Source organism: Echinops telfairi, unplaced genomic scaffold (genome assembly GCF_000313985.2).
Source record: "Echinops telfairi isolate 266 unplaced genomic scaffold, ASM31398v2 ScPeMD7_7475;HRSCAF=8513, whole genome shotgun sequence".
Lineage (NCBI taxonomy): Eukaryota > Metazoa > Chordata > Mammalia > Afrosoricida > Tenrecidae > Echinops > Echinops telfairi.
In genome coordinates this window covers 9,746,391-9,762,146 of record NW_022111379.1, presented here as the reverse complement: position 1 = coordinate 9,762,146, position 15,756 = coordinate 9,746,391, and the positions used below count along the sequence as shown (strand labels likewise).

Below are 15,756 nucleotides of genomic sequence, written 5' to 3'. Positions count from 1 at the left end.
AACCCCTTCCCCCTCCTGTCTTCATTTCCCACTGACTGTGATCGCACACCTCGTTTTAAAGGCAATTTAACCCCGGAGGCGGGGAATGTTCTGGAATTGATGTGGCAATGAGTGTACAATGTTCCTTGATATGATTGAACTATTGAAGTGTATGCTATGTAAATTATGTGCCAATAAAATTGTGTAATAAATAAAATGAAAAAGAAAGAAAGAAACCCATTGCTCCCAAATTGATTCTGACTCCCTAGTCGTGACCCTCGGTGGGGTTTCTGAGCCTGTCAGTCTTTACAGGAGCAGCCAGCCTCATCTCTTTCCCTTGGAGGGGCTGGTGGCTTTGAACCACCAAACCTGTGGTTAGCAGTCCAACGCCTACCCAAGAGCACCGCCAGGCCTCCTTAGACAGATCTACAGGGACAGAGTTGCCTAGGGCTGGGGTGGGGGTGGGGGACAGCAGGGGGGAAATGGGGAGTGGCTGTTATTGGGTGCGGAGTCTCTAGATTTATTGTGATGATACAGAACAGTCTCGTGGATCTACAAAGTAACAGGTGAAATGACAGTTCAAGAACGGAATCGGGTGTTTCGATGTTTAAGGAACAGAAGCGAGAGTCCCACGAGTGCCCACATGCGCCTGCGGCCGCACGGTGGGGGAGGCCGGGCTCTGTCACTGGACGGAGACGCGCAACCGGGCCTGCACTTGCTGGCCACGCTGGGGCTTCATGGTCAGCCCGAAGATGGGGGTCAGGTCCACTGTGACGCCTGGTGGCACGCTGAACTCCATGCGCTGCAGCAGGGTGGCGAGGAAGAGGAAGATCTCCCACTTGGCCAGGACCTCGCCGATGCACCGGCGCTTGCCCATGCCGAAGAGCAGGACCTTCTCGCTCATGTTCTTGTCGATGGTGCTGCCGTCGGCAGTGAGGAATCGCTCGGGCCGGAACTCCGAGGGGTCTCCCCAGACCTTCCTGAGACAGGGCCAGAGGAGAAGGAATCTCAGGGCTGCCGAGGCCCTGGGAGGAAAGGCTTCCTGCACAGGGAAACCCAGAGCGGAGGCTCCCCGGACTGATGACCACGCATGTGCGGAGGCTCCCCGGACTGATGACCACGCATGTGCGGAGGCTCCCCGGACTGATGACCACGCATGTGCCGGCCTCCGGGGAGCGTAGCGAAAGGGACCACTGCTCACGGCTGTTCTACCAACTTCTACCAAAAATGACCAGCCTGGAGAGCAGTGCTTTCTCATGTCTCGACTTGTTATAAGAAAGAATGCGTTTCAAAAAAGAAAGGAAGAAATCATGTTTACCTGTCCTCAACAGGTGACGTCATCAATCATTGGCTGTGCCTCCTGGTGATTGCTCTTTGTCTTAAGGTAATTATGCATAGCATCCCCTTTCACTGTCAAAAATGTCTCAGTGCGAGGTAGTAAATTACATGGCCCTCCTACTTACAGATTGAGAGGTCCCTGGGCTACTCACATCCGAAGGACCAGAGGGACCGGCTTTAGATTGGCTGACGTAGACTCTTGGGGCGGGGGCCCCCCTACTCTTTAATAAGCTTTCTGCTTTCTTCCTATGCACCACGTAGACCTCGTTCACACCAGGCTGGACACCGCAGTTAGGCACCATTCCTTCCTTGGATAACGAGTTCTTTGAAGGCAACAGACAGACAGCCTTCCTGGCTGCTGGACATGCTCGCTGACTGGCCAGTGGGGGATGGTACTCACGGGTCGTGGTTGACCTGCCACTGGTTCACAAAGACACAGCGCTCCTTGGGGATGTAGAAGCCGTTCAGCGTGGTGTCCTTTGTGGTACTGAAGAGAGAGGAGAGTTTTGTCAGCCTCAGGGGCCAGGAAAGCTGGGGCAATGACCTTGGGAACTGTGTGCTCTTACCTCCACCCCACCCTGAGAGCCCCCTGCAGTTTCCCAGTCCTGCATCAGAAGGTAGTGGGGACTGGGGAAGACAGGTGAAGGACCCTTCCCCTTCCTGGACTCCTGCTCCCGTTGAAGCTTTTCCAGGCTTACGCCATGCGGGCATTCTCTGGCCCCAAGAAGGAGGCACTGCCCCTAGCCTGGCTGGGAGTCAGGTTTCTCCCTCTGGAAGTAACTAGACCAATGCTCGCTGATTTTCTTACTGCTTAAAAAATCCCAGGACATGCTATGTAGTGTGTGTGTGTGTGTGTGTGTGTGTGTGTGTGTGTGTGAGAGAGAGAGAGAGAGAGAGATTTGATATGTCTCACCTTTCATCAAAAAAGGGTTAAAGAAGTAGGTTTGGGAGCAGGAGAAAAGGGCCTCCTCCCAAAATCAGCGTGTTCTTTGGCTTCAGCCAAAGTAAGGAATTCTCTTTTCCACACTTACTTTTGGAATGCTACAGCCCGTCATCATTGCTTCAGTCTAGGGACTATTAGATGCACATGACATTTGCATACTCTAGTTATTCTAGGTCTATGAGTCACAGAGACTGACTGTCAGGGAGGATTTTTTTTTTTTTAGAAAAAGGATGAAAATCCAGGACAGGATTGAGGACCAAAGTCCAGGAGAACATCCAAGCATGAAGCCGTGTTAGCTGGCTGAGTGCAGAGAGCCTCTGGGAGAGGGGATTGGTGTGTCAGGACTGACCTTGAGCCAGGGTGGGATTCAGCCAGAGACGAGGGTGGAAGACATTCTAGGCCACAGGTCCAGCACAAGCACAATTGGAGGCTGGCTGGCATATGCTATGTGGAGCAGAAGGGAGGCACTGTGCCTAGCGTGGAAGGGGAGCCGAGGTCTGCAGTGTGGCTTTCCAGCTGGGTGGTTGGGGCATGTTTGAATGGGGCAGGGCTAGCCCTGAGCTGGGCTAGGTGAGGAGCTTGGCGTGCCAGTCGGGAAGGAGATGCTGAGGTTGGAGTCATGCCAGGGCTGAAAAGCTCTGAGGAGGATTTGCAGAGGAAGGGGAGCATTTCCGAGGTGGAGTCCGGAGGGACAGGCTTTACCTGTGGGGAATCGTGAAGGGGACGAAGGTGGTGTGTCGAAAGAGTTCGAGGATGAAGGCCTCTGTGTAAGGCAGTTGGGGTCGGTCAGAGAGCCGAGGCTTCCTAGTCTGGCCAATCACGGCATCTGTAGGGGACAGACAGGGCTCAGGGGCTTCCCCGACTGCTCCAGCATCTTCTGGGGGCATCCGGGTATGGCCAGGGCTTGGCATGTTATAGGGCCTGTGGATGGAACAAATGATCAGGGGCCCCCAGGTCCCAGGCTGGAAGGTTTAGGCACACAGCATACCCAGTTCTTTCTGGATCTTCTTCTGGATCTCAGGCTTGGTCACCAGGTACAAGAAGCTCCAGGAGATGGCTGTGGTGACGGTGTCAAATCCTGGGCAGTATGGGGCGAGGAAAGGAAGAAAGGAAGGCAGGAATCAGAGAGTCAGCATGTGCCAAGCACTCACCTGGTACTAGGTGTTGCCCGTGAACTGGGTCTTCTCAACACTGACCCGAGTCACGGGTTTCCTAATTAGTTGATGGAATCTCAGAGGCCTAGACGTCCAGGCTGGAGAACACTTCATTGTTCATATAGGGAAACCGAGGTCCAGAGGAGGAGAGGGACTTGGTCAAATTTCCCCTGGGGGGTTGGCGGCCCAGCCAGGGCTCACACTCTAGTCCCGGGTCAGCATTCTGTGCCCTGTCCCAGTCTAGAGGTGGATGGTGGGTTATTCTGATAGTTCCAAGGGTCGGGCAAGGGAGTGAAAGGTAAGTCCAGATGGGTGGAGGGGCGGGGATCTGGTGCCTACCGGCCCCAAAGATGTCGTTGACGAGATTGATGATCTTTTCCTGGGGGATTCGGTCACTGGCGCCTCTGGAGTGCTGCTTCTCACTGTGCTTGAACAGGGCCCCTGTGATGTCCTGGACACTGTTCTGAAGAGTCACAAGCTCAGCAGGATCCCTGGGACCCAAAGCTGGGGACCCCACCCTTCCCACCCCACCCAGCGCGGCGCTGGGGGCTGGGGACTCCCCTCTAGCTTCTGAAGTAAGTGGGGGCTCCTGGCAGAAGTCTTGTGTAGGGCTTAGTGTGTCATTTCACGCACCATTGATGCTCATCTGAATTTCCCCCTGGATCCCATGTCAGAGGAGGAAGGAGTTGGTGTGAACATAAGGAAGCAAAGGGTCACCTGAGTCGGGGATTAGTCGCTCTTGGGACTCAGGTTCCACGGGGAACAAAGACCTCGCTCAGACTGGCCCCTCACAACTGTCCGTCAAGTCCCCACTCACATGCCTTCTCTCTCTGGAGCCTTACCCCATCCCCCCCCCACCACACCACCCCACCCCGCCCCGCCGCCCGCCCCAGGCTAACCTGGTCAAAGTCCTGATAGTGTTCCTGGATCGTCTTCTTTAGAAACCTGAGGAACCTCTGGTTGAAGGACTTGAACCTCTGCAGAGCCGGGTTGGGCAGGTATCGCAGGACGGGGAAGAAGTCCACGGGGTTTCCAGAAGTGGCGCTCTCCACAAACTCATGGCTGTTCTCCAACAGGCTCAGCAGCTCCTGGCTGCTCTCCGGGAAGTGCTGTCCAAAGCACATGGCCCCGATGACTTTGGCCACCGACGACACCACCTGGTTGTAGGGTTCGAAGCACCGGCCCCCCGCCATCAGCTCCTGAAACCTGCTAAGGAGGACCTCTACCTCCTTGCTCACGTGCTCCTCCAGGTAGCAGGAGGACGCAGAGGCTGGGTCTGAGGCCATGGAGAACGTGTTGAGGGCATTCTGGGCCAGGCGCCGGCGGGCAGCCCACACTGGTCCAGAGTCAGTGTTGAAGGTCATGCTCTGACCATCAGTGACCAGGCTGAAGCTGTAGAGGTCAGGTCGGCCCTTGAAGTCATCCCCCTGCCGCACCAAGGCCTGCCGGATGGTGTCCAGGCCGCTAAGCACCAGCACAGGTGTGCTGCCAATGCGCACCTGCAGCACGTCCCCATACTGCTGGCTCAGCCGCGCCAGCGCCAGGTGCGGGTTCTTCCCCAGGGTCAGCATGTGTCCGATCAGGGGCCAGCCCCAGGGCCCTGGGGGACTCTTCAGGCCTTTAGGGACCTGTGCCTTCCAGGTTCTAATCCCCCAGCATACCAGGCAGAAGATGGCAGAGGCCAGGAGGAGCTCGGTGGCTGAGGAATAAACAGCCTGGGATGAGGCCATTTTTACGGACTGTGGGGGCAGAGAGAGGAGTTGTCAGACTGAGGGTGAATTCACTCACTCTTGGCTCACTCACTCCACTCCCTCCCTCCGCTCACTCTATTCCCTCCCTCCTCACTCAATAAACAGGGACACCTGTTCTGCCCTTGCCCCCCCCCCCCCCACACACACACAGCAGGCACAAGTGAAGCACTCAGGCACACCCACCACAGGCCCTGTGCTGAAGGACTCGTTCTCAGACCTCACAGTCTCAGGGCTGGGAGGGAGGCTCCAGAGTCCCAGCTCCAGTGTCTGACCCTCCTCTCTACCCATCCCCATAGCTTCAAGTGGTGGTGGTGGGGGGCACGGGGCCACCTCAAAACAGCATCCCTGCCAGCCCCAGACAGTGTACCTGGGACATGGTGCCAAGGAGTCCCTACGAGGGCTGCTTCCCGGTGGCCCCTCTCCTGCTAATACCTCCCAGGGACCACCCCATGCCCAACAATGCCAAGAGACCTCAAAGCTGATCCAAATAGCCCATGAGGCTCACCTCCCCCAGGCGCTCTAGCAAGACCCAGAAGGGAGCCCCTGGGGGTGGGTCCCCATGCCCTCTCAATCTTAGAGCCCAAGGATGGGCTGTAACCAGAGTCAGGACTGACTTGGGGCCAGGTGAGGGCCCTTTCCCATCTTTCCAGGAAAATTCAAGTGAATATCCTTCGAGGTGGCCCAGTGAAGGCTGCATTATGGTAAACAGAGAACTGACAGCCAGAGCTAGGCAGCCTACCCCTAGCCCAGGACACCCTGCCACTCCATCTCCCTGACTCCCAGGAATTACAGTGGCAGGGGGGTTTCCAGAGACAGGGAAATGGACTCAAAGGAGGTACCTGTGGAGGCTGGGGCTTGAGCTCAGCAGGGTTGAGGTTCATCCAGAGCTTCTGGCTGTGGGAGAGGGAGCCTTTTATAAACACCGACCAGATTGATTGGTCTGACAATCCTGGTCACCCGATATCAGAAGCATTGAACAAAAGTTGGAAGGCTCTGCCTTTGACCGTGGACCATGATCCCTCAGCTCCACCTACTCAGGGACCGGAAGTAGTTATTTGGGGTTAGGCCAGAGGGGTGCTGAGTCCCTGGGTCCCTGGGGAGGGATGCCCAGCCCCACTCAGGGTCAGAGTGGGGAGACCCGTTTCTCTCAAAGCCAGGGCAGGACTCGTCCAACCGGCCTCCCCACTGTGCCCAGGAGGAAGGGTCCTGCTCAGACACTCAGCCCATGCCAGGCAGAGGGAGGTGGCACCCTAATTGACCTGTGTGAACATGATATAGGCTTTCCTCAGCTTTGTCAATCTTGACCAGAGCAGTCTCATCTTTCTACTAAGAAGCGGCCCATGGGTTTGAACTGTTGACCTAGCCTAAAGCTTACCCAACATTGCCACCAGCCCACTCCAACTTCCAGCCCAAATCTTTAATCTGAACAAAACAGGCGATTACGATTCTGTGTTTGAACCCTGGGCAGGAGAGCAGAGGAAAGTGCTTCTTTCCTGTTCATACCTCCATGGGGGCCAAACCAATTCACTGTTATAGGTAATTGACTATTACTCTTTTTATTTTTGATGTTTTTTTAATAATCATTTTATTAGGGTTTTTTGATGTTTAACTATAAAAAAAATGTATATATAATGAAAATTTCAAAGTAGACCTGGTGATGTAATAGGTTACATGTTGGGTTGCTAACCACAAGGTCGGCAGTTCCAACCCACCGGCCGCTCTGAGGGAGGAAGACGAGGCTTGTTCCCCCGTGAAGAGCTACAGTCTCAGAATCCCACAAGGGCAGCGCTCCTCGGTCCTATAGCGTTGCTATGAGTTGGCATCGATTAACTGGCATTCACATGCAGGAGAAGTTCACAGATCACAGGCTCACTGCCATGGAGTTGGTTGCTCAGGGCAGCTGTGCTGTTGAACGGCTGGCCATGAGGCAGGCTGGCCGCACACCGCGTAACCACGACCCCACCAGGGCTCCATATTACACTGCCTGGTGGGTTTTCACTTTTATGGACTCACCAAACCAGCGCTCAAGTCAAGAAACTGAGTAGTATGGGCACCCGTTAACTTGTGGGAGAGGTAGATGGTTCATGCACGTGGCTGCTAGCCAGAAGTGTCCGATCCACCCAGACGTACCTTGGAAGCAAGGCCTTTCAGTCCAGGTGAAAGCCCGATGGCGCACGATTCTCTTGCTCTGTCTCTCTCTTTTTAAATAAATAATTTTGGGGGGGCTCTTACAGCTCTTATCACAATCCATACATCCATTGTATCAAGGATATTTGTACATAGGTTGCTATCATCATTTTCAAAACATTTCTTTCTACTTGAGCCCTTAGTATCAGTTCATTTTTTTTTTATCAGTTCATTTTTACCCTCCCTCCTCCACCCTCCCACCCTGGTGAACCCTAGATAATTTATAAATTGTTATTATTTTCATATCTTACACGGTACATGGTTTCTCTTCACCCACTTTTCTGTTGTTCATACCCCTGGGGTGGTGGTGGTGGTTATACGTCAATCATTTTGATCAGTTCCCCCTTTTCCCCCCTTCTCTCCCCACCTTTTCCCTACCCTCATGGTATCACTACTCCCATTACTGTTCCTGAGGGGTTTATCTGTCCTGGATTCCGTGTGTTGAGAACTCTTATCTGTACCAGTGTACATGTTCTGGTCTAGCCAGATTTGTAAGGTAGAACTGGGGTCATGATAGTGCTGTGTGTGTGTTGGGGGGAGCATTAGAGAGTTAGAGGAATGTTGTGTGTTCCATTGATGCTATGCAGCACTCTGCTGACTCGTCCCTTCCTTGTGACCCTTCTGTGAGGGGATGTCCAATTGTCTACAGATGGGCTTTGGGTCTCCATTCCAACCGCCCTCATTCACATCGATATGATTGTTTTGGGTCTTCTGATGCCTGATACCTGATCCTATCAACACCTTCTGATCACACAGGTTGGAGTGCTTCTTCCACGTGGGCTTTGTTGCTTCCCTGCTAGAGGGTCTTTAAGCCTTTAAGGCTCCAAATGCTATATCTTCTAATAGCTGGGCACCATCAGCTTTCTTTACCACATTTGCTTATGCACCCATTTTATCTTCAGTGATTGTGTCGGGAAGGTGAGCATCATAGAATACAAGGTTATTAGAACAAAGTGTTCTTGCATTGAGGGAGGGCTTCAGTAGAGGTCCAGTGTCCATCTGCTACTTTAACACTAAACCTATAAATATATGTACATAGACTTACATCCCTATTATATATTAATATATTTACATACTTACATTCCTTTATTTAGACCTCTATAAATAACTTTTGCCTCCTAGTTGTTTCCTCTATTTCCTTTTACTTTCCTCCTGCCCCACTATCATGTTTGACCTTCATTTGGCTCTCAGTGATTCCTCTCAGCTACATTGTACTGGATCAAACCCTACTAGGCATTCAACACCCTCCTCCTCATTGATTTTAGATCTCTTGTTGTTCCCTTGTCCCTGGGTTTGTTGGCTCCCTCCTCTCTTTCTCCCACCTCTTCCTCTCCCATGTCCCTGGCGAACCATCAGTCCGGTTGTTTTCTCCTCAGGATTTTAAACAATCTTGCCTATCTTACATAGATAGACATGGGGGGGAAAAGCCTATAAATAGTTCCAGGTCTGTCTGCTGACCCTTGTGAATATTTTCCGATTGGGTTTGATGAGGTGCCAAGCCCTGCCCTCTGAGTCTGAAGTCTATTTTCGGGATTCCTCGGGGATGTCATTGCTTTGCTCCCCTTGCTGCTCTGTCGCTCCCTTTGTGTTTGGCCCCAGTGTGTGTGTGTGTGTGTGTGTGTGTGTAGGAGGGGGCAGACTGCACAATACCCACACTGTGTTTCCAGTGGTGGGTCAATGAGGGGGTGTCATGTCTCCTGGTGGGGCCAGCCCTAGGGTCCTCTCTGCATTGGCTGCTCAGAGCAGGAATGTTGTTCTCTCTCTCCCTTTTAGTCTGCTCTTGTGTGGTTTGGGCAGACCACACACACACACACACACACACACACAAATACACACACACCGGTCGCCCCAGCTATATCTTCAGTGCTATCTTCTGTAGTGCATTGTTCTGGGGAGGGGTCAGCATAGCTCAGGTTGGGGCCAGCCTGCAGTCCTCTCTGCCAGTTCACTGCCTGGAGCATAACTCTACCCTGACTAACCTGGGGCTGCCGTGAGTTGGAATGGAAGGGTCAGCAATGGGTTTGCTGGTTAGATAACCTCTCTTGTTTCCTCCCTAAAAGTAACTGAGATTTCTCGGAGCATAGACTCACTGGGTCTGCTTCTGTTCTTTATGTAAGTGGAATGGTCCAGTGCACATCTTGTGTCTGACTCTGTCGCTCGCCATCCGTTACCTCTGTGAGGTCCCTCCTCCTGTCACAGGGTCGTCCGTTCTTGTGGTTGCACGGTGCTCCACAATGACATGCACACACAACCATCCACTCAATCTTGATAGACATTTGGGGTGCCTTCCATGTTGGGCCCTGCGCTCGTGGTCATTCTCGCACACACGTCTTTTGGGTACGTTTCTGCTGTGGGTAAACCAGGAGTGGACCCACTAGGTCATAGGGTCGGTGCAAGGAGCCCTGGTGGGCATAGTAGCTTCTGCCAACTCTCTGGTTCTGTTTGCCACCTGACCCCTCTCCACCCTCCTACCGCCATTGTCTGCTCCATATGCCAATACCTTAGCTGGGCCCCCCTCCCTACCCCGGCCCCATGGCCAGTTCCTCATCACTTGATACCTGGCCATCTGTCACCACCCCAGTTGAGTCTGGGGCTCGCTCTCCTAACTTCCCACTACCCGCAACTGTCTGACCCAAGCTTAGGCCTCTTGGCAGCCTCTAGCATAGGGTCTGACACCTAGCACAGACTCCGGACAAGTTGTGTTAGATTCCTTTATCTTCACAAGTAAGAATGCTAACCTGTCCCAGAGCGTTCCAACTGCTTTGGGCGCCTCCCGCGTTGGTTCTCGGTGCTGCCTCTTCAGCCCGGCCAGCTCTGTATTGGCTTCACAGCAAGCCGATGAGCTGGGTGCTGTCAGGAGCCTGACTTTGCAGGGGTTACATGGGAACCCAGAGATGCCCTGTGATTGGCCCAGAGGAAGAAAGTAGGAAACAAACCACTCAGCAGCTGCTGTGCCGGGGAAGAGGACAACATTAGGAGGCGACAGAGAGAGTAACCAGCTCTGGTGGCACAGTGGTTAAAGTGCTTGACCGCTCAGGACAGGCTGGGGGTTTGAACCAGCAGTCAGTCTGTAGAACTCTATGGCAGCCTGCTTCTGCCCGGATTACACCCCGGGAAGCCCATGGGCAGTTCCCTCTGCCCCAAAGCGGTCACTGTGATGACCTTGACGGCTGTAAGTCTAGTGAGAGGAAGCACCTGCAGGATTTACCACCCAGAGGGCGGGAGCCCAGGGAGAGGCAGGGTGTGGCTGAGGGCAAGGTCAGGGGGCAAATGAAGGCTCCCCTGGTCACTCAATACATTCATCATGCTGGCCCATGGATGGAACTCAGTAATTGGCAGCCTTCCTGCACTCCCTGCTCTGTGGGGACTCCCACCTTTGCCCTTCCCCCCTCCATTTTTCACCTTTGTGGCTTCACTGTACATACAGCTAGAGTTTGGGGATGGTCTATCCCCTCACCATTTCAAGCGGGAGAATATGATCCTGAACTAACAGTATCGAGGGAAGAAATCCCAGCGGCCTCAAGGCACTGGCGAAAGCAAGGTCTGGGAATTGACAGGCTATCAGCTGAAAGGCTTCAATGAGATGATGCCGCGCTGGAAGCACTTGGTTGTCTATGCCGAGACACCCGAAGACAAAAGAGGGACAAAAAGAGAGACATTTGAAGACTGTTACCTGGCTAACTGACTGGAAGAGATCCATATTTGTGCCCATTCCCAAGAAAAGGGACCCCGGCAGAATGTGGAAATGATTGAACAATGTGACTCATACCACGATGTGCCAGGAAAAGACCCTGAAACAACATCAGTCCCATACACCGACGAGGGGCTCTGAGAAACTCAGGCTGGATTCCGAAGAGGATGTGGAACAAGGGAGGTCATGGCTGACTCCAGACGGATCTTGGTTCAAAACAAAGAATGCCAGAAAGATGTTTATTTGTGTTCTATTGAGGCTGCAAACCCACGAGGTGGGTGCTATCATGTATATTCTAACAAACTATGGCTAACATCGAGAAGAATAAGAACCCCAGGAGGCTTCATTGTGCTCGTGCAGGACCTGCACCTGGACCCAAATGTCATCAGTTAAACAGAACAAGGGGACATTGCATGGTTTCAGATCAGGAAAGGTGTGTGTCGGTTGTGTGTTCTTTCAGCATCCTGAGCCAATCTGTATGCTAAGCAAACACGCCAAGAAGCTAGACTATATGAATAGCAACACACGTCATGAGTGGGGTCAAGGTCATTAGCAACCTGTGACATGCAGATGACACAACCTGGCTTGCAGAACGTAAAGAGGACTTGAAGCTCTTCGTGAGGACAGTCCAAGGCTGCAGCCTTTGACATGGGTGACCCCTCAATGCAAAGAAGACAGAAGCCCTCACAACTGGACCAACAGACATCAGGACAAACGGAGAAAACACCGACACACCAACATCATCGAAGAGTTCATGTTACGTGAGTGCAGAATCAACACTCGCGGAAGCCGCCATCAAGAAATCAAACGATGTGCAGGGCAGACCCGCGGCACAGGACCGTTCAAAGTATCAAAGAGCAAAGCTGCCACTTTACGTGCCAACGTGCGCCTGGCACAAGCCAAGACATCCTCCACCGCGTGCTCCACATATAAAAGTGGGAAAAGTTGATTCGTTTGAACCATGGTGCTGGCAAGGACTATCGGAAATGCTGTTGACTGCCCGAAGAACAAACAGGTCTGTCTTGGCCAAAGTACAGCCAGAATGCTCCTTGGATGGCGAGACTTTGTCTCACTCGTGTCCTTTGGACCTGTCACCAGGAGGGACCAGTCCCTGGAGAAGGACATCATGCTTGGAAAAGTGGAGGATCGACAAGAAAGAGGGCTGGCAAGGTGGCCGGAACAATGGGCTCCCAGGCAGGGTGTGGTGTAGCACCGATGAGACATGCAACTTTCCTCTAGTTCTTTAATGCTTCCTCTCCCCCCACTACCATGGCCCCAATTCTACTTTACAAATCTGGCTAGACCAGAGCATGTACACAGGTACAGATAGGAACTGGAAACACAGGGAATCCAGGACAGATAACCCCCTCAGGACCAATAATGAGAGTAGTGATACCAGGAGGGGAAGGGGAAGGTGGAAGGAGAGAGGGGGAACTGATCACCATGATCTACATATAACCCCCTCCCAGGGGGCTGGACAACAGAAAAGTGGGTGAAGGGAAACATCAGTCAGTGTAAGACATGAAAACCTAATAATAATTTCTAAATTATCAAGGGTTCATGAGGAGGAAGCGTGGGAGAGGGAGGTGAAAAAATGAGGAGCCGATACCAAGGGCTCACGTAAAAAGAAAATGTTGAAAAGCATGAGGGCAACAAATGTACAAATGTGCTTGACGCAATAGATGGATGGATGGATTGTGATAAGAGTTGGTTGGTTTGGTGTTTTTTTTGGTGATACGAGTTGTATGAGCCCCCAGTAAAATGATTTAAAAAAAGAATGAAAAACATTAGCAAGTTTACCAAAAGAAAAAGCCAAAGAACAATGGGCTTAAACATAGCAATTGCGAGGACAGCGCAGACCAGGGGGCGTTTCCTTTTGCTGCTGCACACAGGGCCAACATGATGTGGGACTGTCTCCATGACCCCCGACAACAGCAGTCCCCCCACTGGGAGTCCCTGGTTGCCATAAAGAGTTAATCTGCTCAGCTGCTAACCAAAATGTTGAAGGTTCAAGTCCACTCAGAGATACTTCACAGAAAGCCCTAGTGATTGACTTTTTAAAAACCAACCATCGAAAGCCCTGTGGAGCACAGTTCTGCCCTGCCGCTGTTGGGTTCACCGGGAGTGGAAGTCAACTCAAAAGCAACTGGTTTTTTTGTATGTTGCTTTTAAATCATGGGGTGAGGCCTTGAGTGTTGTTGGGTGGGAGGCTTGCTGGAAGCGTGGGGTCCCTCTGGGCACTTAGTGGTGGAGGTAAAGCATTTTGTGACACTTATCCGAGAAGGGCAAAGGCTAGGTCAGCCCAAGAGACTCGAAGGGTCTAAGGTCTGAGGACCAAGAGGATGAGGCCTGCCTGTGGGCACAACTAAGAAGAGACTGTCTTGATGGAAGAACTGTATCCTGAACCTTTTCTGATCCTGAATTGTGACCTGTTACTTCCCTAATTAAGCCCCTAACTGTGAGTATTGCTTGTGAGTTCTGTGTGGCCATTGTAACCCACTGCACCCCTGAACCCAATCTTTAACTTCCCCGTGGGTCCCCTCATGCCTGTGCCCAGGCCTGGCAGAGAGGACAGATCTTTGTATGTGCATAGACAGGAGCTTTGCATGTGCATGTCTGCTGGATATGGACGAGCTTCCTACCTGGGCACTTAGTCACCTGCCACACATGTTCACCCAGAGCCCCCTGCCTTTGCATCTTTAACATGCTAAACTGGGTCTTGTCACCTCCTTGTTCAAACACTCTTCCCTCAGGGTCAGTGACCCAGCCATAAACCTGACACTCCACCTGTCATTCACCTCTGGTCAAATCCTCAGAATTTTACTGTCCAAACACTTCTTGCCCCCTCGGACCCCTTCTCTCCATTATTGTAGCCACTGCCCTGGCACAGACTCTGGGCACCACGTTCTCTGGGGACTTTTGTAAGAACTTCTTAACTGGCGCCCTTACCTCCAGGCCAGATCTGTCTAACACAGCAGTTCTCAACCTGCGGGTCTCAACCCCTTTGGGGGTTGAACGACTCTTTCACAGGGGTCGCCTGATTCATCACAGTAGCAACATGACAGCGATGAAGTAGCAACGAAAATAATTTTATGGTTGGGGGTCACCACAGCATGAGGAACTGTATGAAAGGGTCGCAGCATGAGGAAGGTTAAGAACCTCTGGTCTCACAGAACTTCCTGTTACGATGGAAACAACCTGTCTGGGTGCTGTCCAAGAGGCTAGTCACTAGTGTCATGTGGCTATTGAGGGCTCCCAAGGTGGCCAGTGCAAATGAGGAGCTGAACTTCGAGTCCTATTTTTTCCTAATCCGATTGAATTTTAGTGTAGATAGCCATACGAGGCTAGTAGTGGCTGTTGCTGCAGACTCCCAACTCCCTTCGTCCCACCAACCCACAGGCCACACTGCCAGCCACTGGGCCTTTCCAAACTGGCCTCTCTTAGCTACCCTGGGATCGGCCCTCCAAGCTCTTTGTGACTGGTTGGGGAGCAGACGGTTGTGACCCATTGAGCTTTTTCGTTTCTAGTTTTGTTGTCGAGACTAGACACGGCAACACACACTGCCAGTTCAGCTGCTGCGACCCGTGCCGGTAGGTGCCGTTGATGGGCGTCTCTGAGGGATGCGGCAATCCTCGCTGTCCTTTGTTCTGAGCCTCCTCCCGGTGGACGGGAAACACACCACCCCTGAAGTTCCCATCTAATCTTTCAAGTGGCAGTTGTCACTTGGTAGATGCGTCTTTAAGAAAGCTTAACACCCAAGGAGACCTGTTTTACTGGTTCAGCTAAATGACTGCTTTTAAGAAGACCAGGGGACTATTTTGGGCTTAAGGTTGAAAAATTCCTTCAGGGGCTCATCCAGCCTCCACGGCTCCAGAAAATCTGGTGTCCAGTTGAAATTCTGTTCTGTATCCCTGCTCTGTACAGAGTCAGGGACTGTGGAAATCTCGGTTACAGGTTTTGACAGGCCAAATTGAGAAGGGGGTGGTAGACGAAAGATGACAGGAGATCTGGAGAGAGATACTTCCAGGCAGAGGGAACAGCACATGCAAAGGCTCTAAGTCAGAGGGCTGGGTGGCTTCTGTTTGTCTCTCCGTATCCCCTCTCTACCCTTCCCTGCCCGCGGGCCACATTAACGGGTGCCCTTGCTCTCTGATTTCGGTTAAGCCAAGTCAGTAGGAGGCATCAGTAGGACATGAGAGGACTTGGCGAGAGTGGGGCGGAGGTATTGGTCCCCCTGGCTCTTTTCTGGCAGCATCTCTGTACACCAGCTCGGACCCTTGACTGCACACAGTACTTCCTCTCCATAGTTTCTCCATAACCATCCTTTATGGGTCCTGGTTTTTCCTTTTTGCCTTCAACTTCTGGCTCTGCTGTTGAGCTCCCTCGGGTGCTGCATCGTCACCCATTGACGCCCCTACACCTTGCCTCCATCTTTAAAAACCATTCCTTCACGCAACTCTCCTCAATGGCCCAGATGGAGGAGACATTCTGCTTCCTGGCGTGTCTGACCCTGGAGGGTCAAAGAAGCTTTTGTGGCTGGAGAGGACTCAGCCCGGGGGCAGGGTTGTGACAAATGAAGAGGTCACCGACACCGGCATCCATACCTGAAAGGGCCTTGCAGATCACAGTGAGGGCTGTCTTCCCATTCGCTTCCTCCTCGGCTGCCTCAAGAAGACTCCAGTCTTTTTCAAAGGTCCGAGGGTTAGGGTTAGG

General features: G+C 52.5%; 1 protein-coding gene across 1 annotated transcript; it reads right to left on the bottom strand.

The window, feature by feature from the left end:
• Window positions 1–478: 478 nt before the first annotated feature.
• Window positions 479–6,106, bottom strand: LOC101661749 (cytochrome P450 1A2). The gene is made up of 7 exons (XM_004711969.2): window positions 6,005–6,106; window positions 4,314–5,153; window positions 3,754–3,877; window positions 3,249–3,338; window positions 2,963–3,086; window positions 1,718–1,804; window positions 479–959 (listed from the first exon to the last, which is right to left on the bottom strand). Exons 1-7 carry the CDS (start codon window positions 6,044–6,046, stop codon window positions 662–664), a joined length of 1,605 nt encoding a protein of 534 aa, XP_004712026.2. The 5' UTR covers window positions 6,047–6,106; the 3' UTR covers window positions 479–661.
• Between the last annotated feature and the right edge of the window lie 9,650 nt (window positions 6,107–15,756).